This window comes from Lepidochelys kempii, chromosome 11 (genome assembly GCF_965140265.1).
Source record: "Lepidochelys kempii isolate rLepKem1 chromosome 11, rLepKem1.hap2, whole genome shotgun sequence".
Lineage (NCBI taxonomy): Eukaryota > Metazoa > Chordata > Testudines > Cheloniidae > Lepidochelys > Lepidochelys kempii.
In genome coordinates this window covers 69,372,472-69,399,385 of record NC_133266.1, presented here as the reverse complement: position 1 = coordinate 69,399,385, position 26,914 = coordinate 69,372,472, and the positions used below count along the sequence as shown (strand labels likewise).

General features: G+C 46.7%; 1 protein-coding gene across 2 annotated transcripts; it reads right to left on the bottom strand.

Annotated features, from left to right (window-relative positions):
* Positions 1-26,833, bottom strand: RAB17 (RAB17, member RAS oncogene family). 2 transcript variants are annotated; one of them, XM_073306761.1, is made up of 7 exons: positions 26,370-26,833; positions 14,835-15,057; positions 14,030-14,192; positions 9,804-9,955; positions 8,448-8,573; positions 3,127-3,220; positions 1-445 (listed from the first exon to the last, which is right to left on the bottom strand). In XM_073306761.1, exons 3-7 carry the CDS (start codon positions 14,187-14,189, stop codon positions 324-326), a joined length of 654 nt encoding a protein of 217 aa, XP_073162862.1. In that variant the 5' UTR covers positions 14,190-14,192; positions 14,835-15,057; positions 26,370-26,833; the 3' UTR covers positions 1-323. The 2 variants fall into 2 exon arrangements, with proteins under 2 accessions (XP_073162862.1, XP_073162860.1); XM_073306759.1 differs by lacking the exon at positions 14,835-15,057 and having other exon boundaries at positions 26,370-26,832.
* Between the last annotated feature and the right edge of the window lie 81 nt (positions 26,834-26,914).

The following is a 26,914-nucleotide window of genomic DNA, read 5'->3' as shown; positions in this document are numbered from 1 at the left end:
TTTGCTGTTTTTATTTGTGAAGATACTTTACAATGTATTCTTGTATAATGATAACACTGAACAAACACAAGCGAGAGGAGATTTGCAGGGCTTTTCAGGTCCCTTGCACTCGGCAATATCTCCTCTCGTACAATTCTTCAATCGAACACTGACAATAATAATTTTTTTAAAAAGCAATAATCACAGTGACACACAAGCTGCCCCGAGAACCATGCTGCCTTGGCAAAACCAGCACTTCACACAATACATAGGGCCAGCATTCCTTCCCTCCCCCACAATAAAAACGCATTTGATGGTAAACCTAGGTCAGTCTGCCATTTCCTTTAGTTCATGCAACACTTCTTAGTCTGATTGCTTGGCTCTCGCAGATCCACACGTGACTTCTTCCAGGGCTGATGCTGAAGGGCTGATTCCTTCTGTTGTTCCTGTTTCAATAGCTTGTGAGCTGTGAAGAAACTCAGAATAAGAAATTCTCGGTCCTTCTCTGCCGAGCTATTTTAACATTTTGTGCTACATCCTCAGACCCTGCTCTGACTTTGTTAGGACAACTTTCCAGCTGCTAAGGGGGCAGCTAGGGGTTCCTCTGCTGTGTCCCCCTCCCATCAGCAGTGGACTGGGGTGTGGCCAGAGCACCCCAATCCCCAACCAGAAGAATGGTTCCTGGTGGTGAAACTTAGAGCAGCCCCAGGGCTGTTTCAATTTATGCCAAGGACTGACCCACGATAAGCAATAGAGAGAGGAAAAGGAGGCTTAAAGCCACTTTCTCCTTCCCTCATGTGCTATTTGGCTAGGCCTGGGGATCTGTCCCTTTAAATTTATTAAGATTTAAAATATCTAAATATGAGCAACAGGGGATAGATCACTTGATGATGATCTGTTCTGTTCATTCCTTCTGGGACACCTGGCAGTGGCCACTGTCGGCAGACAGGATACTGAGCTAGATGGACCTTTGATCTGACCCAGTCTGGCCGTCCTTATGTTCTTATTTATAACATTGATGGATTTAAGTTAAGTTTACATTTTAACTTCCTATTTTTTTTACCTTGAAACCCACATAGTTCTTGGCTCCTGCACTTACTATTTAACAAACTCCCATTCACAATTTTCCTCATGCTCCTTCGTTCTTTCTAGAAAATGGTCCCTCCCTCAGGACTCTCCCATACTCCTCTTCATTCCCCGCCCTAGAACATCTACAGATTCCCTTGCACCTGCATCATGGACATACCCCTAAAAACATCACGGTACAGCAAATGTTGTATTGCACCAAGTTGTCTGTAGGAAATCCCATGATAAAATAGAATGGTGATGATGTGCAAATCACATCTCTATAAGCTTTAGTGAAATTCTTTTAAAAAGGAACTAGAAGTAGGAGCCCCTCACTTGAAATTGGCATAAGATGGGTGCTAGGAGTCTCATGAATTGCCACTATCAAACTGCTGGCATTCTTAAGGAGCAAGAATATCTATTGGGTAGTAAATGCTTATTATTGGTTCATGATACGTTGAAGGTGGAATCTGTTGTCGCTGTCGTACCCTATTATTCTAGAGCTTTCTCCGAACGGTCTCATTAACAGGAACAAACATGAGCAGACCCTAGTGCCATCTCACTGGCTGCCAAGGTAAAGCCGTTTGCCATATGTGCACTAGTGCAGGGTCAAGCTGGAGGCATATCCCATGTCTGAATCCCTATATGGTAAAACCGGGTCATCTGGCTAACATCTCTGGGGTAAGCAATGCATCGGAGGCCCAGGAGGCTAAGTAGGATAGGTGGGACAGAGCTCCAGGGTTCCAGGCCTGCATGTGGGGAAGAAACGGCTCGCCAGAAGAGTCTACAAACCGCTGGCTCTGGTTAGCCTCCCATGAAACCAGCGTCGTTGGTGGCTTGGCAGTGGTCAGACATTCGTGTGACGGGAGGACTGACAACTTGGGATTATCTCTGGGCATAACTGGTTCTTGGGACGGGGCTGGATGTGCTTGTCCTAAGAAGAAACCTCAAAGACTCTCTGCGCCAGGGTCTAGCTGAGCCTCTGGCTCCGTTTCCTAGCCCAGTGGTTCTCAACCAGGGGTACGCAGAGGTCTTCCAGGGGATACATCACCTCATCTAGATATTTACTTAGTTTTACAACAAGCTACATTAAAAAGCAGTAGCTAAGTCAGTACAAACTAAAATGTCACACAAACAATGACTTGTTTATGCTGCTCTGTGTACTACACACTGAAGTGTAGTACAATATTTATATTCTAATTGATTATGGTAAAAATGAGAAAGTAAGCAATTTTTCAGTAATAGGGAGCTGCAACACTTCTGTATGTGTGTCTGATTTTGTAAGCAAGTAGTTTTTAAGTGAGGAGAAACTTGGGGGTACACAAGACAAATCAGTCTCCTGAAAAGGGGTACAGTGGTCTGGAAAGGTTGAGAGCCACGGTCCTAAACAGTTGGAGGGCTAAGGAAGAAGGATCCTAAGGAAGAAGGATCCAGGGATCTTGTTTTCCTGCCTGGGTAAGGCCTCTGATCTCTGTCCTGAGGGATGAAAGAAACATGGGCTTGTTTTGTTTGGGGATCATAACTGGAGCCAAGGGGAATGGGTCTCGGAGAGAAGAGATCCTCTTGGAGTAGCAGTGAGGAATCTGGCGGGCGGGGAGAAATTCCCACCTTCCCACTGCTAGGGCCAATGACTGGTGTTCCCAAGGGTGGTTGGGTGGGGGAACCTCCCCCACGTTCAGCAGGTTCCACCCTCACCCCGCCAGCAAAAGCAGAACCACTCCAGAAGTTTGCTTGTCTCAGAAGTTGGGCGCAACAGGGGGGGCAGCCTGTCTGTGTTTGGAATGGGGAAGCAGCTGCTCTGGGTCTGTCCCACTTGCTGTTGGCAGCTGTCAGGCTCGACAGGCCAGAGTGTACCCAGTCCCCTCTTGTCTATGCCTAGAGGCAATGCACTGCTGCATTCACGGTAAAGACTTTCCAGTTCCTGGACCTCCTCAGGTCAAGTGACTCAACCCTAATTGCCCCGGAGCAACTGGGAGGAGATAAGCAGTGCTGTGCTATGGCTCAGAAGGCAAAGAGCTGGCACAGACCTCAGCATCTCTCTCATGCTGTTACCTGTACAGCAGCTTCTCACTTGGAACTTACCTACGGCCATAAAGACTTCGGTCACGTGGTGGTTGGATTTTGCTGACGTTTCCATGTAGATTAAGCTTCTGCTCTTTGCAAACTCCTCCGCCTCCTAGTTGTGGGGGGAGGGGTGGAAGGTACAAAAACAGGGTTATTTCAAAGTAGACTTCGGTGTGTTCTGCACTGTAATCACATCCAGCCTGGTAAATGTCCCCCTGTAACCATCCTGGAAGGTGGTGGAAATAAGGGCTCCATTTAGGAGGTATTGGATCTTGTCCTTAGGCCTGACAGGGAGACACAGCTCCTCCCTGTATGATTAGTCACCGCAGGCATGACCAAGCCCTGCCCAGTGTGGACAGGGCTACATGGAACCAACCCAGAGAAGAGATTACTGAGCTCAGAACGGACACACACACTGGTGTAGCAGGAGTACCGCAACTTGCCCTGGCTGACTAGTGGCTGAGAAGTAGGAAGAGGAGCATGTCGCAATCTCCAGCTATTCGCAAAGGTGGCTCTGGAACAAGTCTCTATGCTGGATGCTGCAAACTGCCTTAGGGCCTCGCACCCCCGTCGTTAGCACCAACACTTGCACGGTCAAAGCAATGATGTACAAAGGAGCCTTCCTGCTTAGACGTCATCTGCATGGTGCATTAGTCTGCACTGGGGGCGGAGGGCTACATTCCAGTGTGTTGAGCACTAACAGGCGTGTGCGGGCTACGGTGACGCATACTAGGGAACTCTCCGTGGTGCCAGCAGGTCCTTATGGGCCAGTTAGTCCACAGCACACAAGTGCACAGTAGATCTTGTACCCCACTCATGCAGACGCTGACTTTAGTTCCCCATCTTTCTGAAGAGCGGGGTGTCCGGTGATACAGCCACCCTTGCATTCCTGCAGATTCTGCTGCAAAGCCTAAAGCTTCCTATTGCCCCAGCTCACGCGCCTTCCGTTCCATTCACACGGTTGCAGCCTAACTGTTTAGGCCCCGCTTGTTTTCTCTCTTGCACCGCTCAAGGCATTGCAACAGCTCTCTGACCGGAATCAGAGTGTGGTGTGGTGGGAACCACTCATTGATATAACCGTGTTAAAACTCGCTGGCTCACCGGGTTTTGATGCAGTAGCCTTGCAGATGGCCTGGTTTCTACAGGACATATTCAGAGCAAGATCTTGTCCAAAGTGGGGCGGGGTGGGGGGGGTGTGAGGAGAAAGGAGTCAACTCATAAATACTACAGGGTCAAAGCAGGAGCATAACTGCAACCATACATGTACTAACAGGCTATCCTGTGCTAAGATTTAAAGCCAACAAGCCAGGAAGTTGGCAGATAAGGCTACTACGCTCAGCCTCCCTGCCCCCTTCTCACCCTACCCTTATCTCTGCTACAGCTGGTCAGGAATTCTTTGCCAACGTATTTCTATTGGAAAATGCCGGTGTGGATAACAAAAATGTGTTTTGTAGAAATGTGGGTTTAGCTTAAACTTTCCTCAAGAAGGTTTTTCAAGTCCAGGCTGGTGTTCTGGTGAGAGAGCCCCTGACCCAGACTAGCCAACAGCCCTGTGTGTAGGGCGATCACTTGGGAAGCCCAGGTTTGAATCCCTGCTCTGCCTGGTGCCTCCATTTCTCACACAATGGAAGTCTTGTTTTCTAGCCAGCCCTAATCCCCACCATTTCGATCAGAGCCCTGGAGGAAAGGCATCACAACAGCCTGCATGATCAAATGACACTAGGCAAGGGCACATGCGATGGAGCGAGTGTCCAGATGACACACAGCCTGCAGTTATAGCTGTATTTCACTTGGTATGTCTTCACAGCAGCTAACTCAGGTGACTGGCACCCAAGTTGGCCTAGCCTGGCGGTGAGCAGCCACATGGCAACTCCCTCCCCAAATTATTATGTCCCCACTGGTGCTGAGCTCTCCCAAGTGTGTCGCTCTGGCTTCTGGAGGCATAGCCCATGGTTCTGTCTGCTGCAGTACGCTGAACCCCTCTGATTCTTTCCCAGGGGATTGTGGGAGAACGCCACTCTCCTTCTGGGCGCACAAGGGGAATTGTGGGAAGGCACTGGAGGCCTATCGGCACTGGAATAGTTTGTTCTGCACCCTCACTACAAAGTGGGTGGGGGGTTAACTGCACTGAAGACCTACCCATGTTTAGTTGTGTGACACAGAGGCCCACTGGTGGTTTGTTACTCTGGGTCAGTGACTCTTGTCAGGCGTGACATTCTCACCACACCTCACTCACTGGTGTCATGATACTTATTTAAAAGGTGAGGTATACTATGTTGTTTGAAATCTAACACCACACTGGTCAGTAATGTCACTGTGAAATGTTTGTGACAACTCTGTAGGTGAAATCACAGCTATTCCCCAATACCACATCCCCAGAGACTGTAAACAGACAGAAGGAACCTGTTTTGTCTCCTTTATGTAAAGGGGAAAGAAAACATGGGGGCAGACACCCCATCCAGGAGAGAGGGTTCTGACCTGCTGCCTCCGGGCCAGCCAGTGGCTAACCCTCCTGCTTTGTAAGGGGGAAGGTGTGACCCTAACAGCATCCCAAAGGCCAAGGGCTCCATGGTATCAAGTGTTAGGATATAGATATTCAGGCCTGTCTGCAAAGGCCTGTACTCTAAGAATTTAGGTGTATTCTTATCACTTGGCTAGTGATAGAGGTATAAAAGAAAGAATCAAAATCACTGTCTGCCAGTGTAAGGGCCTTCTCTTACTGCGACAGTCTGAGGCCCTGTTCTTAGGCTAAGGCCTTTGGCTAAGCAGCAGAGGCAGCCATAAGCTGGGAAGCGAACGGTCACATCCTCACATTCCAAACTAGTCACATTGAAATAAGGTGCTATTGGGCTGTTAGGCACTATCAGGACAGGATTGTATTCCTATCACCTCCAGAGAAAGGGAAGTGCCTAGAAAATGTAAAAGGAAACTTAGTTTGATAGCATCCTGTCTGGCAAGAACTCACTTATCAATAGCTGGGATGTGAAATCCTCACTTCTGTATTGTTTTGTCATTATAGTTCCCATTTTGCTGTTGTTTGTCTGTATAATCTCTGTCTGGTTCTGTGATTGTTCCTGTCTGCTGTATAATTAATTTTGCTGGGTGTAAACTAATTGAGGTGGTGGGATATAATTGGTTACATAATCATGTTACAATATGTTAGGATTGGTTAGTTAAATTTCAGGAAAATGATTGGTTAAGGTATAGCTAAGCAGAACTCAAGTTTTACTATATAATCTGTAGTCAATGAGGAAGTGACGGGGTGTGGGTGGGCATGTGAGATGGGAACAGGGAATGGGGGTAAGAAAATTGGAATCATGTTTTGCTAAAGGGGGAAATGGGAGTAAGGAAGTTGGAATCATGTTTGGCTAAGGGTAGGAATGGGAACAGGGACACAGGTGTAAGGCTCTGTGGTGTCAGAGCTGGGAAGGAGGATACTAAGGAAGGAAACTGGAATCATGCTTGCTGGAAGTTCACCCCAATAAACATCGAATTGTTTGCACCTTTGGACTTCGGGTATTGTTGCTCTCTGTTCATGTGAGAAGGACCAGGGAAGTAAGTGGGTGAAGGAATAAGCCCCCTAACATCAAGCAGTGCGTTTCAGCTGGCTTGACCAATGTAGCCCAATTCCTTGGGGTCATGATCTGTATCTAACAGGCATCATGTGATATCTCCCTGGAAAAGCAATGACACGGGTGGTTCAGAGCTTTGTGAGATGTGTGTATTGACACGATACATGGAGTCCTGGATGTTCTGATCTTACATTTTAAAATCTGTCTTTCAGCAAAGTAGAAAATGGGTCTGCCAAGGCCTCTAGTACCAGTGAAGCAGGGTTGGCCCGTGACAGGGGGATTGCAGTTTACCTAGGCAGTAAACAGAACTATCAAAGCTCACAACTAGCTGGGGAGTCAGCATGTCCGGATCACACAGAACTGTGTCTTTGCTGGTCTGACCAACCTTCAGGAAGAGGCAACAAAGGCATATTTATGGGCAAGGTAAACCAAGCCATCAGGACAGCAAGTGGGGAAAGATAACCACTTACCAGTCTCAAAGGGGGAATAGAGATACACCCCTAGAAAGCCTTCCTGCCACTGCAAGCAAGCACAATGAACTTTGGGGGAGATGCTTTTCAATGGCTTACTGGACTATAAACAGAGGGGCAGAGAACCCCTACGTTATCCATCACTAGACAGACACAAGGGGCCGGAGCTCTTGCAAGCTGAGAAGGATGGGTCCTTCAGCCAAAGGGGAATTGAAGTCTCTGGGAATTGAATAGAGGTGAGAAACCTGCTTAGGCAAAGATCTTTTACCTAAAACGACAAAGGCACCAGGCACTTTGGACTTTGTGGGAGATCCTGACCAGAGGGGTTGGTCAGCCATCTTGTTGGAAGGTCATGTGCCAATCTTACCCTGAACCAAGACTGTAGCTTTGTTAAGTCTTAGTCCCTAGAAAGCATTTTTCACTTTTGTTTATAACTATTTCTAACTCTAGCCTTTATACGTAAACTCACTTCAAATCCTTTCTCTTTTTGTTAATAAACCTGTTTTACCCTTTACTCTAAAGCAGCCCAGTGCTGGCTTTGATTTACCTTTAAGTCACAAGGGGACTAGCGAAAGTTGGCTGCCTAGTTGAGATGGCACTTAATGACAGGTCATACAATTGCACAGGAATCATGAAAACACTTTAAAGTTGGCTCTTAAAACAGAGGGTTTCTTGTGTTGAGGTGGTTCTTAGTGCAGTTCCACTGTGATTTATGTATATCTTAAAAAAACGAGGAGTCCTTGTGGCACCTTAGAGACTAACAAATTTATTTGGGCATAAGCTTTCGTGGTCTAGAACCCACTTCATCAGAGATATATCTAGAGATAAATGAGCTGATCTATAGTGCTAGAAAGGGCTGTCTCAATGTGCTTGAAAAGATTCTACCATTTCTGATAGACTTTGCCCATTACGCCAAGAGAGGATATTGCTGAGGACAGTAGAATCTTTCTGGATGCATCCACTGTACATCTTAATGTGAAGCTACAAAAAGGGACAATAGACATCTACCTATGGCACACTCTGAACCCTCTGAACAAACCCACCATAGCTCAGGAAAGTCTCTAAGATCCAAAAAAGTTAGCAGCTGAAACAGAGGGCAAAATGGGATTAATGACCTCTTAACATCCCTGGCACCCAGTGGGGTCTTGCTATATTGCTCGCTGCTAGGAGAATCGCATTCACCTAAACATTTACTTAAGAACTGTTCAGTCTGAAAGCCCGAAGTGCAGCACTCGGTTGTTTTTTGAAAGAGGTATTCTACCAAGTGGTGAGATCTTCCTGCAGTGACGCCACTTACCTCAAAGGTGACTTCCCGCTGAGCGGCAAGATCTGTCTTATTGCCGACTAAAACAATCACAATCTCATCGTGAAGAAATTCCTTCTCTAATTCCCTCAACCACAGCTTTGCTCTCGCAAAAGTTGCCTGGAAAGGTGAGAGAGACAGACACACAGACAATAAACCGACAGATACCCATGAGCTGTCACGTGGCCCAAAGGAGATTGGCAAGTGAGGGCTAAAAATTGTAGAAACAAATGGGTTATGTGCTTGTCACAGGTAGTGATGCTAGGAGGGCTACTCAGCATGGAACCGGCTCTAAATGTACTTCCTTCCCCAAAGCCAAGGAGGATGACTTCTCCTACTCCATCAGACATGATCAAACCACCATGGATCTGCAGTGGGTCATAGACCCAGCTTACAGGTGATGGGCTGAGGTGATTTGGCTCTTTCGTGATGGGGCAAGGATTCTTAAAAACTTGGCTTATCTCTTCCATAAAGTTCTGTTACTGTGAGACATTACTCTACAGCAGCCTATGGTCTTCTCCTTCTGTAACTACCATGGCAGTAATACAGGCATGTGGCCCTTGGTTTTGTGGTTCCTGTGTGTTGCGTGCTACCAGTAAAAGGGAAAAGACATGCATAATGTAGTGGGAGATCAGGCAACATGTCCCCCTGGAACAGTCCATCAAAAATGGACATTAGTGTAAGCCAACTAACAGATGCGTTTAATCTTTGTCACTATATCATCCTTAAAGTCCAGGGAGTGACTGTAACGACTACAGACCCCGGCCGTTGGCGGGTGGGATTGAACCTGCTGCTTACTGCATGAGCCTCTACCTCATGAGCTAAAAGCCAACTGACTCTTAGCCAAGGCTGTAGAGCCAGGCTCATTTTATCTCGCTAAGTGGTCTTGGTGCCACTAGATGAGACAGAACACCACACCCAGAAGGTGTGTGGGTTACATGAGGGTAGGGGGACAAAGAGCACTTAGTGATGCTCCTCCATTACCTACTTGGCTGTTGGGGTGGATTGGGTTGGGAGGTAGGGGTAGATAGAGAAATCTTGGGTTTTAGGGGGAAAGCATGAGCCTTTATTGTCCACTGTAAGTGAAATGTCTGTACCAGTTCCTTGCATGTCTTCAACCATCTTTACCAGAAGACGAAGGATAAGCCTGCCCACAAAGTAGCCCTTACATGACATGTGCAGGGAAAAGTCGTCTTGGTTGAAATGTTTGGAGATGTACTGGGAAGCTACCCTATGCTAGAACTATTGCAATGTACCAGCGGCGTGGCTGCATTATCAAGATTCGGCCTGGATATTTTGGAAAGGCTTCCGGAGGAGAGAGGCGGAGGAACAAGCCATCACTTGTCTTACCTTTCTGGCAATGTCATATACAAGAAGGGCAGCATTAGCTCCCCTGTAATAAAGACGGCAAACGCTATGGTACTTCTCTTGTCCTGCAGTGTCCCAGATCTCAAGCTTAATCGTGGCAGTCTCTAAACATACCAGCTGGGTGAAGAAAGAACCTGGAAGCAACAGAGATGGGACAGCTCACTGAGAAAGTCATAGCATGCCCCTTTATTAGATGTTAACCTTTATCTCGGTAACCTGTGTGAAAGATGGGTGTCAAGATTCAGTTGGAAAGGGTTTATGCGGGGGGGAGGTGTGCGAGAGAGAGAGAGAGAGAGATAAAAACACCTCCTCCCTCACCTAAAGCAATGTAACCAACATGCTGGTGAACTGGTACTGCCCAATAACAGCACTGTACTACACCAATGCGCTTCAGCAGGGCTGACAGACCGTCAATATTAGTGGCATTAGCAAGCTTTGGTTTTGCAGCTGTCTAGTTGGAGGAAATGTGATGGCAGGGTGGGAATTAGGAGTCTTGAGTTCTAATCCAGCTGTATGGTGCCTGGCCCCTGTTGGGTGCTGCTATAACAGAAATACTGCAATCTCCCTGACACTGATTTGTATGACCTTGGGCAAGTCACTTAAGTCTCGAGTGGGCCCTGATTATACATAAGCAGCGCTGTCCCACGAGTAGTCCCGGGGAGGTGCTCAGATGCTTCTGAGCTACAATTCTATCACTGCTTTTTCTTGCTCTTAGCCCATGTCAGCAAACCTGCCCCACCCCCAAACTGGCAGGGCTAGGCTGGCCAGTGGGCGGGGGTGGCACCCAGGCCATGCCTGCTCGCCCTCTCTCCCTGCTCTAGGGAAGTGACAGATGCATGTTTACTCCTGCACACCTGGCCCAGGGGTGTAAAGGTGGGAGGAGAGGCCTTTGCTTTCCCATAGTCCCCAGGCAAATGTGTGGGCAAAGTCCCAAGCTAGCCCTTAACCTTTCTGTCTCAGCTTGCCCAGATGGAAAATGGGTCTAATTAAAATCCACCTCCCTGGAGTGCTGTGAAAGCGAGCAAATGTCTGCAAAATGTTCGAAGATCCTTGGACTGAAAATGCTATAGCAGCTCAAATGTGCGGCTGTGCACAGTAGATAGGCAGAAGCCATCTGTTAAGGGCCAGATTGTCTAACACAGACATGGGCTTGACGTAGAGGGGGCAGTACAGAGCCAAAGCTCTCCAGAGAGCTCTGGGAGGGACAGAAGACTTCTCTGAGTGCCAGTTAATGTAGGCAAATGACACCACGCTTCTTGGTATAGGCTCTGTGACTGCCTGGATTGTGTGGAAGAGTGGGAGACCCCCTGGGCCCTCCATCCTCCATCCCCACTCTCCTGACAAAGGTCAGGATCCTTCTGTAAAACAGGAAGAAAAGTGTCTTTCTGCCTATTTCTGACATAAAGACACAGAGCCAGATCCTTGCTTATGTAAACTGGCCTTACCTCCACTGAAGTCAACATAGAACAGATGGGGATCAGTCCCATGAATATCAATGGCCTCTCTAGCTCATAGCAGGGTCTGTAAGCTTGTAAAACTTCCTAAAGAGACTTAACTGACCTTGTGTTGACATCTCCAATAAAAACTGAAGCCATGTTTTCCATCAGTGTTGCCTACTGAGGTGAACCTTTTTGCATCTGATGATGGGAGCGTGTAGCAGAACTGTGTGAATAATGGTGGTTTGGTTTTGTTGGTGGCAATTTGAAAAGTCAAAAAAAATTAATTGCAAGTCCAACACCACATGAAATGTTTCAAAGATTTTGACTCTAAGTCAAGAGAAATTTCATTGTGGGTCAAATTAAACATTTATTTCGACTTTGACCATTCTAAATAATTTTTTAAAAATAAGACTAAAGGAATTTTTGAAAGTAATTTCAAACCAGAAAATTGAAACGTGATATTTTGTTCAGGTGGGTTTTTTTAAACAAACAATTTAGTGAAACTACCATGAACTCACAAGGTGGGTGAGATAAGATCTTATCTTGGACCAACCTCTGTCGGGGGGAAGGGACACGCTTCCGTGCTACACAGAGGTCTTCTTCAGGTCCGAGGAAGGAACCAGAGTGTTTCAGCTATATACTCAGCATCCTACCCAGACCTTGAAGAGCTTTGTAAAGCTCAAAAGCTTGTCTCCTCTCAGGTGATCAGACGGCAATTGTGAAAAATCAGGACGGGGTGGAGGGTAACGGGCGCCTGTATAAGATAAAACCCCAAATATCGGGACTGTCCCTATAAAATTGGGATATCTGGTCACCCTAGTCCCCTCCACCAACAGAAATTGGTCCAATAAAACACCTACTTGTTTCTCTAATATTCTGGGCCCAACATGGCTACACTAACACCGATGAAGTGAGCTGTAGCTCATGAAAGCTTATGCTGAAATAAATGGGTTAGTCTCTAAGGTGCCACACGTCCTCCTTTTCTTACTGCGACCATGAACTCATAACATGTAGTAGTGTCACTGGATCGGCAGCTTTTTCAGAAAAAAAAAATCTTTGGCTGAAATTTCACCTAGTTCTCATGTGAGTGGGTTTCTGTTTAAACACCATGAAAATGATGTCAAAGGCAGGTATGCCGATGACATCGGGGGGGAGGCTAGGTGGGGTGCTTGGACTAGATTGCTGGCCAGAGCTATCTAATGGGCAGAGCTACTGGGAGTCTGGGAAGACAGACTTTAAATGTCATCTGTTGGAGGCCTTGCTGTCAGCCATCAGAGGGAATCCAAGAAGCAGACTTGTTAAGTCCTCTGACACAAACAGCGTGGAACAGAGCGTTACGTCTGTTTTTCTGACACCCAGGAATTATACTGGGGGTGGTTCCGACCTAACGCCAGAAGATCAGACTCTGAAGTGCAGTTCCTAGGATTCAAGGGCACACCTGTGTCAGTTTCTGCAGTGAGAGTAAGAACGTGGTGCAATTTTGCAGTGAACGCTGAGAATGGGACTGGCACACATCCATAGATAACACAGAGCAATTGGTAGTATTTCTGTGGGGGCAGTTGGGAAAGCCGGGGTGTGGGGGGAGGGATTGCAAAGGGGAAAGTCTACCATTTACCATTAAATGCTGTAAACGCTCTCTTGGGTTAGTCAGAACTGCAGGCTCCGTTCAAATGCCACCAAAACCCACTGCTGACATGAGCTTTGTAATAATATGACCCTTGCTGAGACCTATTTAAATGCTACATTACCTGCAATGAAACACTAGATGTCACTCTAACTGCACAATGAATACAGCTGCGTTGCTGTTTCCCTATTCATGATTTCTTGGTCCCTAAAAAGAACAGAAGGACTTGTGGCACCTTAGAGACTAACAAATTTATTAGAGCACAAGCTTTCGTGGGCTACAGCCCACTTCATCGGATGCATAGAATGGAACATATAGTAAGATAGATAGATAGATATACAGATAAGTTGGACGTTACCATACAAATTGTGAAAGTCTAATTAGTTAAGATGAGCTATTATCAACAGGAGGGGAAAAAAAAAAAACTTTTGTAGGGATAATCAAGATGGCCCATTTAGACAGTTGACAAGAAGGTGTGAGGATGCTTAACTTAAGGGAATAGATTCGATTCAATTCAATAAAGTCTGTTCTTTTTGCGGACTAACGCGGCTGCTACTCTGAAACCTGTTCTTGGTCCCTGCGTCTCCAATCTACCCCAGTGGAGAAATGTGTCTTGCATGTGGCCTCATCCTCCCTGCCATTGAACTCAAAAGGCACTTGGCCGCTGGCGTCAGGGGAGTAGTCGATGCTCAGGCCTGGCTTTTTTCAGAAGTGCTTCTTAAGTAGGTGCCTAAAGACCCAGCTGTAAAGAGCAGCATCAGAAAAGGCCCAGCTTTTCAAACGGACACCGTCGCCTGCACAGCTTGCGCTACCTTAACCAGACTTTTCCTTATCTCTCGGTCGTCCATCCTGTGCCTGAGCTGAGAAACCAAACGAACCACGCACTCCCTGGCTGTAACCTGGGGTTCTGTTGGATCACATCCCGTTAGCGAGCCGCCACAGCTGCCCGGGAAGTTCCAACAGGAGCCTGCCTCCCGAGTGATGGCCTGTAGGCGCTCTGCTGGGCCTGCTAGCACCAACAAAACCAAACTTCACACGAGCATAGCTCCACTGACTTCAGCAGAGGTACGCCTGCTATAAGGGAGACGCAGGTCAGGCCCTTTATATTGCACCAAAGGGTTAGTTCCTTGCTGCCACTCACTCACATCCCACAGTGGGCATGGATTCCCTGAAGTCATTTTTCACATAGCGGAAGGCTATGCTTGACTTTCCCACGGCCGTGCTCCCCAGCAGAACCACCTTGTAGACGTAGGATTGCTCCGTGGAAGGCCCCGCCCGCACCTGCTGCGTTCTTCTCGGGGCCATATTCTGCAAAGAGGAAAAAAACCCTATTCAAAAGGCATTGGCAATGAGCTCAGGGCCCTGGGCTGATTAGCTGCGTACACTCTAAAGGTTAGGCCCTGTGCCTTGATTTCCCACTCAGCACAGTGGGAGACATGGCTCCAGTTTAATTCTTCCTGCACCCCCTGTTCCAGTCAATCAAGCTTAACATGCTTAAACGAAACATAATGGGAGTCTAACCCTAAGGGTCCCTGTACAGTACAGGGGCTGTACCAGCATAGCTATATCCCTGTATAGGCCAGTATAATGCAGTGGTGTGGACGCAGCCAACGCCAACAGAAGCGGGGTTTTCCTTTGGTGCAGGACACTGCTTCCCCGAATGACAGGCGCTTCAGCGATGGCGGCATTCTTCTGTCAACGTAGCTGCATCCGCCGTGAGGGTTCGGTTGGCATGGCAATGTCACGCAGGAGTGTGGCCAACCACAGGGCAAGGTGCTGACCTCACTTACGTGTAGACCAAGTCTAATCCATAGACTCATAACCAGCCTGAGCTGCTGTGGTCACAGCCACACTGCCAGGTGGACTCTCATAGCAGCACTGTGAACTCCATCGTCCCCATCCCAAATACTGTTCATAGCACTCCAACCTGTTCCCCCCCCCCACCGATACCTGACCTCCTGAGACATCTCTTCTGTCAATACACTGCCTTGGGCTCTTGGAACAAACTTGATACAGATGGTCCCAAAGCTTCCATCGCTAGGCTCACAAGTGACAGTCCAGATGCACAGCCATGAATCAGTTGGACTTTTTCCTCACCAAAAAACCTCTCTGGCCCTTTACCTATGGTTCTCAGGAGTCTCCAAGGCCAGGTGAGGCTGGCTATGGCGGGAGACTAGGGGGGAAAAAAAACAATCAGTGGCTGAACTTTTAATCCTAGAAAATAGCTTGTCTTGAAGTCTGTTTCTAGTGCTTGGTGTTATGAAGATGGGCCACATTTTCAAGGCTATATTCAGCCTTAGCGATAGTTTAAAAAAATAAGGAGACCTGTGTCCATGGTTTCACAGGCCCCCAACTCCAGCTGTGATAATGACAGAGACAGATCCATGAACCCCTAAAGACAAGCAACCCATGAAAACAAATGCCTATCAGAGACAATGATTTTTTTTTAAATGGCTCCTTTTGTAAACTTTGATTGTCAAATCTCTGTATCTTTGCTCCTCCATATATATCTGCCTTTGTAGAGTGCTTTGAGATCCTTGGATAAGAGACTCCTTATTACTGCTGAGTAACTGTTACATCACTTTGAAGATGGCTGATCCTAGACACAGAGCTAGGTTCCATCTGTAGCTGACAACCTGCCCACACAAACATCAGAATTGTGTGCCCTGATCTTCCATCCATTTACATCTCCTCCCATGGGTTACTGTGGGGCTCAGTGACAAAGCCCAGGGTTGTATAAGCCATTATCAAGTTTTAGACACATTTAGAAGCAGCCTGTGTGGCTCCCAAAATGAAAGATTTAATCTTCCTAGACAGAGAGTGATTAAAGCAGAACAAAAGAAAGAAGTTCACCAAAGTAAGTGCTGGGCTAACAGACATCTGTCAGGCAGCGAGGCAGTATTCCTTGCATCATCCTGTGGAGATGGAGAATGGATGCAGAGAAGGAAAATGAGGGAAAGTGAATCTGAAAGCAATCTCAAGCCAGCCAAACTCTGCACCATGAAGAAAAAAGAAGCAAAACTTCACAGAGACATCTCCATCCTGAGAAAATGCAAGAAACAAAACACCATCCCCAGAAGTCTCACCACGTAGAATCTTCTGACCACATACAACTCTCCAACATGACACCCCACTTTGTAGGGGCATTTCCTGGGGTTTCCCCTTCTCTCTCCCTCGATCATTATTCAGACTACACCAGACGGGCGAGTCTTTGACATAAAAAGAGAACGGACATTGGAACACTGTTAGCTTCTTCCTCTGAACATTTCTGAAATGCCCAATGAATTCTCCTATAACGCAGGAAATTGCAAGACAACACTGAAGAGAAACTTTCTGCCAAAATGTCGTTGTCAATTGCAGCTGTTTAATAGAACTTGCCAGTGGTAAGTTATCTTAAAAAATCCATGAACATGCATCAAATCCAATGAATTTGCTCCCCTTTCTATCAGCCATAAATGTAAAACAAAACCACCTCAGAGGGCGGCACTGCATTAACAATGTAGAATGCCATGTAGAACCAGACTCCATTATCCCCTCCCCTACACCTGATACAGGACACCAGTGCATATCTCCATAGGAACATAACTGCACGGCATGGGACCACTGGTCCATCTAGAACAGTAGCCTGTCTCCAACAGTCGGCATTGCTAGTTGCTCCAAGGGGGGTGACCATGACCAAACTTTCCCACAGGGCGAGTTTCTTCCAAATCTAAGTTAGCGGTTAGTTTGTGGCCTGAACCATGAGTTTCTCTCCATCTAAATTATTTTAACCCAATCACATCTCTAAAGACCCACCTCCTCGTGTCTCCCTTGCACCAGACTTTCCACAGAGCAGTTTCTGTTTTCATCCTTTTCCCTTAATTGGCTATGCTCTTCTTTCTCCTTCATCCGCCTAGGTCACTTCCTCGCTCTTTCCGTGTTTATCCCTCTGACTTATTTATTTCTCCCTTCCTCCATCTAAGCCACCTCCTCTCCCTATCAATTTAGGTTTTTGTGAGGGTGCCCATCACCATGGTATCTGAGCACCTTGCACAAAGCCATGCTTAGCTCTTACACAGCACTCACTCCACAGACCGCAAATCCCTTTACAAAGGAGTTATTACCCAGCTGGGGTAATGGAGGGGAAGTGACTGGTTCCATGTCACACAGCAGCCCAGAGCCAGCCAGCAATAGAACCCAGGTCTCCTGACTCCCAGGCCAACGCCTGATCCTTTGGACCACACAGTCTATGCCGTTAGCTTTGTCTTCCATTCCCCCTCTGTCCAAGCTCATCTTGAGCTCCCCCGGTTGTTCACCTTGAGCCAGCCCAGATCTGCTAAACCTTAGGCCCTAGACTCAGGCTTAGGGGGATTTCTTAGGCCCTCAGGAATTATAGGACTCTTGATGGTGCAGCAGCTGTGGATACCAAAGCCATGGGTGGGGAATTTCCCTGGGGAGGAGAGACCGTAGGACACTCCAGGCTGGGGCACTGCTGCTCAACCTTCTGGCTAGGAGCCCCAGAAACTTTCCATCTTGGTATAAGAATCTTATTCCCCATGTCTGGCAAGTCCTCACTTCCTCAGCCAGTGGTAGGGACACAAGGAAAGGAAGCTGGGCTCCCCCATGGCGGGAGGGAAAGGACAAGGAGGTTTCCTGCTTTTTGCAAAGCAAATGGTCCTGCTATCCCTGCTGTTCCCCCTAGTTCTAACCCTTGGCACCAAATACTTTGCGTGTAGCGATTGCTTTAGTAGGCTGAAAAGGCACATGTGTCCTTTCAAAGGACATCATCCCTCACTGAGAACTCTCTCAAATTCCCTCTGGTCTTGACACTTCCTATGCTTGGTATTGTCCTAAAGATTTGTGTAAGATGCATGTGGGTATCTTGTGTTTTCACCCTGCCCCTTTGGAAAGTTTGACCAAGAACCACACAGCCATGTTTTAACTAGATGAGTGAGACTAGGAGGAGGGAAAAAGAAAAGGCATACTTGTGGCACCTTAGAGGCTAACAAATTTATTTGAGCATAAGCTTTCATGAGCTACAGCTCACTTCATAGGATGCATTCGGTGAAAAATACAGTGGGCAGATTTATCTACACAGAGAACATGAAACAAACAATGGGTGTTATCATACACACTGTAATGAGAGTGATCAGGGAAGGTGAGCTATTACCAGCAGGAGAGCTGGGGGCGGGGGGGACCTTTTGTAGTTATAATCAAGGTGGGCCATTTCTAGCAGTTGACAAGAACGACTGAGGAACAGTTGGGGGTGGGGGGGAGATAAATATGGGGAAATAGTTTTACTTTGTGTAATGACCCATCCACTCCCAGTCTTTATTCAAGCCTAAGTTAATTGTATCCAGTTTGCAAATTCATTCCAATTCAGCAGTCTCTCGTTGGCGTCTGTTTTTGAAGTTTTTCTTGTTGAAGAATTGCCACTTTTAGGTCTGTAATCGAGTGACCAAAGAGATTGAAGTGTTCTCCAACTGGTTTTTAAATGTTATAATTCTTGACATCTGATTTGTGTCCATTTATTCTTTTAGGTAGAGACTGTCCAGTTTGGTTAATGTACATGGCAGAGGGGCATTGCTGGCACATGATGGCATATATCACATTGGTAGATGTGCAGGTGAAAGAGCCTCTGATAGTGTGGCTGATGTGATTAGGCCCTATGATGGTGTCCCCTGAATAGATATGTGGGCACAGTTGGCAACGGGCTTTGTTGCAAGGATAGGTTCCTGGGTTAGTGGTTATGTTGTGTGGTGTGTGGTTGCTGTGAGTATTTGCTTCAGGTTGGGGGGCTGTCTGTAAGCAAGGACTGGCCTGTCTCCCAAGATCTGTGAGAATGATGGGTCATCCTTCAGGATAGGTTGTAGATCCTTGATGATGCATTGGAGAGGTTTTAGTTGGGGGCTGAAGGTGATGGCTAGTGGCGTTCTGTTTTTTAATTTGTTGGGCCTGTCCAGTAGTAGGTGACTTCTGGGTACTCTTCTGGCTCTGTCAATCTGTTTCTTCACTTCAGCAGGTGGGTATTGTAGTTGTAAGAATGCTTGATAGAGATCTTGTAGGTGTTTGTCTCTGTCTGAGGGGTTGGAGTAAATGCAGTTGTATCGTAGAGCTTGGCTGTAGACAGTGGATCGTGTGGTGTGGTCTGGATGAAAGCTGGAGGCATGTAGGTAGGCATAGCGGTCAGTAGGTTTCCGATATAGGGTGGTGTTTATGTGACCATCGCTTATTAGCACCGTAGTGTCCAGGAAGTGGATCTCTTGTTTACGTAGAGACTGTCCAGTTTGGCCAATGTACATGGCAGAGGAGCATTGCTGGCACATGATGGCATATATCACATTGGTAGATGTGCAGGTGAACGAGCCTCTGATAGGGTGGAGAACACTTCAATCTCTTTGGTCACTCGATTACAGACCTAAAAGTGGCAATTCTTCAACAAAAAAACTTCAAAAACAGACGCCAACGAGAGACTGCTGAATTGGAATGAATTTGCAAACTGGATACAACTAACTTAGGCTTGAATAAAGACTGGGAGTGGATGGGTCATTACACAAAGTAAAACTATTTCCCCACGTTTATTCCCCCCTGCCACTACCTCAGCCGTTCTTGTCAACTGCTGGAAATGGCCCACCTTGATTATCACTACAGAAGGTTTTCTCCCCCCAGCTCTCCTGCTGGTAATAGCTCACCTTCCCTGATCACTCTCGTTACAGTCTGTATGGTAACACCCATTGGTTCATGTTCTCTGTGTATATAAATCACCCCACTGTATTTTCCACTGAATGCATCTGATGAAGTGAGCTGTAGCTCACGAAAGCTTATGCTCAAATAGTCTCTAAGGTGACACAAGTACTCCTGTTCTTTTTGCGGATACAGACTAACACGGCTGCTACTCTGAAACCTGTCATTATGCTAGGAGGAGGGAAGTGGCTTTCAATTCTCTAAGTATTTTGGTAACTCCAGAAAAATTAAGTATTTATTCTCCTAGCACCTAGAGTGTGCAAGGCACTTCAGCTGGGTAAAAGGGCATGCTCCCCGACAAGTCAAGGCTTCTGATTTTAGGTGTTAACCAACAAACACCCCCAATAACAAGAAAAAAATGAAATCAGTGTTTATCCAACAAAACACAAAAACACTCTGTTTGTGTTGACTTCATCCCTTTCCCAGTGTGGTTTGTTTACGTAGGCAAAATGGCCCTGCTTCTGGGCTGGTATCTAAGGGCTTATCTACACGGAGCAGTAATGCAGGCTCTGGAGGTGTGATTTCTAAAGCGTGCGTTAATTGATCTATGTAGACCCTGCTGGTGCACACTAAAAGTTCCCTAGTGTGCTTTAACTTAGTGCTGTTTGAAACAGTACTTCATTAAAGCACACTCGGGAACAAACGCACTAAATGCTAACCCAGGAATTTAATAACAAGGATACAAAGGTTAACCAAACATGTGCGTCATCTTTTATACACATGATAAAAATTAAAGTACAGTAGAACCTCATAGTTACAAACACCTCGGAAATGGTTGTTTGTAACTCTGAACAAAACATTGTTCTTTCACAAATGTACAACTGAACATTGATTTAATACAGCTTTGAAACTTTACTATGCAGAAGAAAAATGCTGCTTTCCCTTTATTTTTTTAGTAGTTTACGGTTAACACAGTCCTGTGCTGTATTTGCTTTTTGCTTTTTTCTTCTCTGCTGCTGCCTGATTACATATTTCTGGTTGCAAATGAGGTGTGTGGTTGACTGGTCAGTTCATAACTCTGGTATTTATAACTCCGAGGTCTACTGTAGATCCTATTAAGACAAGAATTTTGGGAAGTACATGAAAAAAATCTTCCCATGACAGTATCAAAGAACGCCCTGAAAAATTGAGGGCATGTACATAGACCTCAAATTTCTAAAAATAAGCCCTGAAAACCAGAAGCCCTGAAGATAGATAAACCAACATCAGGTACTGGGGGAGTACAGCATGCAAGCTGGAATAACTGAGGAGATGCTTGAATATATTTTTGATGACAATAACACTTAATTAGTGGTTTGTTTTCAAAGCGCTGACTATTCCAGAGGTGTGTTTAAAAATACATAAAATCCAGTTGGGGCGGGAGGGAAAAATGTAATTGCATACGGAATTATTTTCATGCAGAATCACTCCTGCCTGCATAGTCCAAGTGCACAATCATGCAAGACCAGGCACAGCATCTCTCATATAACCACATTCTGAAGTATTTGCAGGATCAGGGCCCATGATTATAACTGCAGTTACAGGTTCGTTATACTTGTGTCAGCACCTGGGCTTCTGTCTAAATGCCTTCGAATCAAAACCATTTCTCCCAGCCTACCTGATTAAGAACACCAGGGTTAGATCCTCAGCTGGTGTAAACTGGCATAGCCCTAGTCACCTCAGTGGATCTACAATTAATTTTGGCAGCTGGGGATCTCGCCCCAACATGTATAACTGAAATCAAAACCACTCACACCTACCTCAAGCAGCAACACGTCCGGCAGCATAGATGGTTTAACTATGCAGTGATGTGCCTTGCATAACTCTCACACAACAAACAGTCAACCTATGGAACTTGTTGCCATGGGATGTTGTGAAGGCCAAAAGCATAACTGGTGTATGAATTAGATAATTCACGGAGGATAGATCCATCAGTGGTATCCTCCAAGATGGTCAGGGATGCAGCCCCATGATCTGGGCGTCCAGAAGCTGTGGGACTGGATGACGGGGACAGATCACCCAAAATTGCCCTGTTCAGTTCATTCCATCTGATGCGTCTGGCAGCGGCCACTGTCAGAGACAGGATATTGGGCTAGATGGACCCTGTATGGCCATTGTTATGGGCCCATTTTTGACCACAAAAATCTCTTAGAATCATAGAAGGTTAGGGTTGGAAGGGACCTCAGGAGGTCATCTCGTCCAACCCCCTGCTTGAAGCAGGACCAATCCCCAATTTTTGCCTCAGATCCCTAAATGGCCCCCTCAAGAATTGAACTTACAACCTTGGGTTTAGCAGGCCAATGCGCAAACCACGGAGCTAGCCCTCCCCCCTCTTCTTCCAGTTAGGCAAAATGTGCCACTGCAGCTAAAGCACCAAGTCAAGAGTCTGCATGAAAAGTATCTGCCCCGAAAGCAGCTTAACTGGGTCTGGTTTTTAGTCTGGTTCCATTGTTATTTTTCTCATTGTCCTATTTATTACAAAATAATAAATGCAAAACCTTTGTTAGTGAGATATTACATGAAACCTCACAGGCAGGACTAACTTGTCAATAGAGCTGGAAGGAAAAATCTTTCATGAAGAAAAGTGGTTTTTCAAACAATACACTACATCTGCGGAAAATGTTCATATTGTTTGAAATGTTTTGCCAAAACAAAGGGAAAGGGGATTTATTTTAAATGGAAAAACTTCTGACTTCCAGGCTTTTTCCTTTCTTTCTTTCCCCTTTCCATTCCCTCCCCTCTCTTTGGAAAAGAAAAAGGGAATGGTGGGGAGAAAGGATTCCCCCCCCCCCCCCGACTCAATGAAAAATCGTATTTCTGAGAAAATTCTGGGGGGGTTTCTCTTGAAATTTTTCACTGAAAATTTACCTTCCCTCCCCTCCAACCTTGCTGATTAATATTACACACTCGGGTTTGGGTACCATATGGGGTGGGGAGGATGCAAGTGTGTCCCAGGAGGAGTTTATAGGGTTGGCCTTCTATAGAGGTGCACACCATCTCTTAGAGTGTGGTGTTGGATGAGAACATTTAAGTTAGAGCCACTATTCAAGGTGGCCAGCAGGGGGTATGTAGCCAGGAGATAAGGGGGGATGCAAAATGGAAATACAGGCAGACAGTCATGAATTTACCCAGAGTCTGGTGGCCTGGTCTCTCTGTTGAACAAGCACTGAAGGGATGCATCTGGTGTCCCATGCACTCTGCCTCTTCCACTCTTGGTCACTCAATTTGGGCAGAGCTGGGTCCTTTGCTAGTGCTAGCATGTTACACTTCCTGAATTCCCTCACTGTTCCCAGCCCCAGGAGGGGGATCCAGTATGTACATGGTCTCTGGGCCCTCACTTCCCCATTAGTGGTCAGCTCAGGTCAGGGGACAGACTGAACCTAGCGCGAGCTGTGCCCGTCCCTGTGTGGACACAGGCTAGGCAAGTGGCTCCTTGCTTACTGTCACGGAAGAGCTCATTAAACCTATGGATTGTGCACACAGCTTTGTCTAGCCAGAACCAGGCTCATACAATCATCCCTTCATAGGATATCAGGGTTGGAAGGGACCTCAAGAGGTCATCTAGTCCAACCCCCTGCTCAAAGCAGGACCAATCCCCAATTTTTGCCCCAGATCCCTAACTGGCCCCCTCAAGGATTGAACTCACAACCCTGGGTGTAGCAGGCCAATGCTCAAACGACTGAGCTATCCCTCCCCCACTTGTTCTCACCACCCTGCTAGTCTGTTTCTTTCTGTGCTAAATGACTGAGGTTTAAACTCTGATGGAGCAGAATTAATAACAACACCTGGCTCTTACACAGAGCTTTTCATCAGTAGATCTCCAAGCACTTTACAAAGGAGTATCATTATCCCCACTTTACAGATGAGGAAACTGAGGCACGGGGGGACGTGATTTGCCCAGGGTCACCCAGCAGGCCAGCAGAATAGAACCCAGCAGCCAAGCTGGCCCAGGTGTCCTGAGTGCCAGCACTGGGTTCTGTCCACTAGGCCAATTAAGAGTTGACTAAACATCAGAGAATGGTACAACCCCCAAAAAATCTGGCCATTTTCTTATGGAAATAACAGTAGGGGTTAAGCTTACTAGCACCAAGTGATATGCTGAATATTTTAAAGGCCCCCTTCTAAGAGAGAGATGGTGGATGTAAATATTACTGTTCACGTTCCAAGGCATGAGAGACGGCTCCTGCCTCCTGGTTTTCTGTATGTATTTCTCATTCTGTATTTTACATGAATTGCAGAAGTATTCCCCTCCCCTCCCTCGCACTCTGACAGGAGCACTTCTAAAGAACCCAGAAAGCCAAACACCAGCCCACCTGACAGCAGAGCAGGGAAACTCTGACAAAATCTTGGTCCAGTGTGACAGGGCATCTGGGAGGAAACAGCAAAGCTACCCCTGCTAACTCTCATTACTTAAGCTACACTTAGGCCATGTCCACATTAGAAAGCTTGCACCGGTCTGACTAAAATCAATCTGGTTACCTCACAAGAAACCCAAATGCAGATGCACTTGAACTCATTTAGCCCCATGCAGAATGATTTTAGCTATACCAGCCGCACTAATGCAGCAAGTTTTCTAATACAAACAAAAACCTAAAAAGAAAGAGGGGTTAGATGCCGGGAGAAACTACAGAGCTGCCTCAGGCTTTACAGAAAGTCTCTGCAACTGGCTTAGCTCACTAATTTAGGGAGCGGGTTAGGGAAGAGTGGCAGTGTTGGGGGAACTGTCCCTGAACAGACAAGCACCCCAAACAGAAAGAAAGGGGCTGCAGGTTGATTCCTGAGATGAGACGCGTGGACAGATTCCATAAGAGAGCAAGCAGAGACCATGGCCGGACTGAAGCCAGGCTGAGCAGCCTCAGAGACTAGGGAGAAAAGAAGGCCAGCTGATGACCCCTTCCTCCACTGCACAATCCTGTGTGTTAACAATAATGACTTGGAGTGTTTTCTGACACACGCCTGTCAACAGACCCTGACAGACAGGCTCAGCTGCAGCTCTGACTCAGCTAAACCCTTAGCCCTGAGGCTGCTGTCATTTGATTCCTGTTAGAGAAATGTGCCTGCCTACACACTGAAGTTAAGAAGATTAATTCATAGGTTTGCAGGGGTTTAAGGCTAGAAGAGACCCTTAGATCCTATCACAGGCCATTAAACCTCACCCACTTACCACTGTACAGAGCCCAGTAATTTGGGCTGGACCAACCCTGCACTACTCTTTCTGCATGCAGGATGTTTGTTTGTCTTAAATTCAATCACCATTGATCCGATCATTCAGCTGCTGAAGGAACAGACTGCATTCAAGCCCCTGAGCAGGGATGCTGCAGCTTGAAGGGTCTGAACAAGTGTTTTACGGCTTTTGATGAAAGCCTGTGAGAAATGGAGTGGGTGGCTATCCTGGAATGCAATGTGGTGAGTGGAGGTTTCAACCACTTCACTGTGGTGATGTGAGGGGGTTGCGGGGAGGGGGAGGTTTTCTTACTGCTGACCTGGTAACGATAAAAGAGAATTGGATTTTACCTACTCGGAGAGTTGGCTCTTTTGTCTTTAAAGAACACCAGTAAAAATGGGCTCTTGGGATGACGCTGGCTCTGAACGGTTTCTTTAAGATGCCATTTCATGTAAAAGCCCATTTGTACCTAGGGCCAAGCCTTTGAAAATAGGAGCCTAAACTCCTAAAATCCATCTTTAGGCACCTGCCCGATGTTTGAAAGCGCTGAGCACCCAGCCGCTCCCATGGTGGCTCCGCACTGCAGAAATCCTGGCCCCTGGATTGAGATGCCTCAGGACAGGCATGGGAGGCTAATTTTAGGTGCCTATTTTTGAACATTTTAGCTGAGGTGGTTTAGGTCATCTTTAGGTTCAGCGAGAGTTTAAAATGATGGCAGGGAGGTGCCTAACTCTCATGGACTTTCGCTGGGAGTCAGGCACCTGTCTGCAATTGGTGCCTTTGGAAATCTTCCTCCTTAAACTACAGGGACAGAAGTCTCATAGGAAGTGCTGAAGCTGATGCTGAGTGTCCACAAATGGTCATTGCTAAAGCTTACTTTAACTAAAGATCAGCTTGGGATCTGAGAGTCTAAATGGGAAGGGGACATTTCAAGGCTTAAAGACATTCTTGGATGATATTGTGCCAATGTAGGGCCTGATCCATTCTCACCAAAGCCACTGGAAGTAGGACTGGGCCCTTATTCTTGAAAGAAAATGCCTAACCCAAATGAGTTATAGCTATAGTCTCTCTTTATTGCAGGATTAACTTGGGACTCCTGAGGTTTTAGTCTCCTCTGTGCTGGATCCCTGCATTCTGATAAACCCTTCCTAGTCATTCTTTCAAGCCCCTCCTCCCCCAACACCCAAACTCTGGCTTCAACTCTGGGAAGCTGAAAGAAGGAAGCTGCCTTTCTCCAGGGTAAACCCAGCTCCTGGTCAAGCAGTGCTTTGGGGCTCAATGGAGTTTGCCTCTTTCAACCCTAGGGTCCTTGAGACAGACCCTGGGTCTCCTCTGTGCAGTGCTCAGCATTCAACTGACCGTAGGCAATGAATAATCCAAAAGAGCTTCCCCCTGAAATTAACCAAAGATGCACTGCCATCTCAGTCAGGCACAGTGGCGGCCGGTTACACACACCTTGACCTACAGTGCCCACATTGATAACATACCCAAAAGTGCTTTCAAATGGCTTTAAACATTAAATGTGTGCAAGCCACACCACTTTCTCAGCTGTTGCAGGTTTGGTTTTCCCATCCTCCCACCCTCTGCTCTTACAGGGTATTGAGAGAAGAAGAGCTCACCTTTTTAAACATTGCTTTTCTTCTAGGTGGGCGGGGGGGAGTCTTCAATCCATTGAAAGTTTGAAACAATGCTGGCTGGGAAGCAGCTGTCGCAGCTGGGTTGTGTAGGTGCTCAAACCAGTTAAATCCAGGCAAACTAGAAAGTAAAAGGCGCCCCTCTTGAACCTCCCCACAGAGAGCCAGGTACTTTCACCAGCACGCTGGTTGCTCCTAAAGATCAACACAGGAACACAACAGTGCTTGGTAAAGTTTAAGGTCCACTGATTCTGCAGCTAGTTGATTTGCCTTTAGGAATGCAGAGCCATAAAACCTGTAATCAAGGTGATTTGAGTGGAGCTGGCCTCTTGTTTCGAAGGGCGGGGCCCTGCACACTCCAGTGAAATGCTAAGGAGAGTGATTCTGCTGTCCCTGGTTCCCTTCCTTTCTACAGTTTCATAATCCTGTTCCTTTCTGTCTTTCTGCTAGGTCCTGCAAACGTTGTGTCCGCCCCTAGATTTCTTGTTTCCATTGTGATTCATGACCATGTAGCATGTCACATCCTGTTT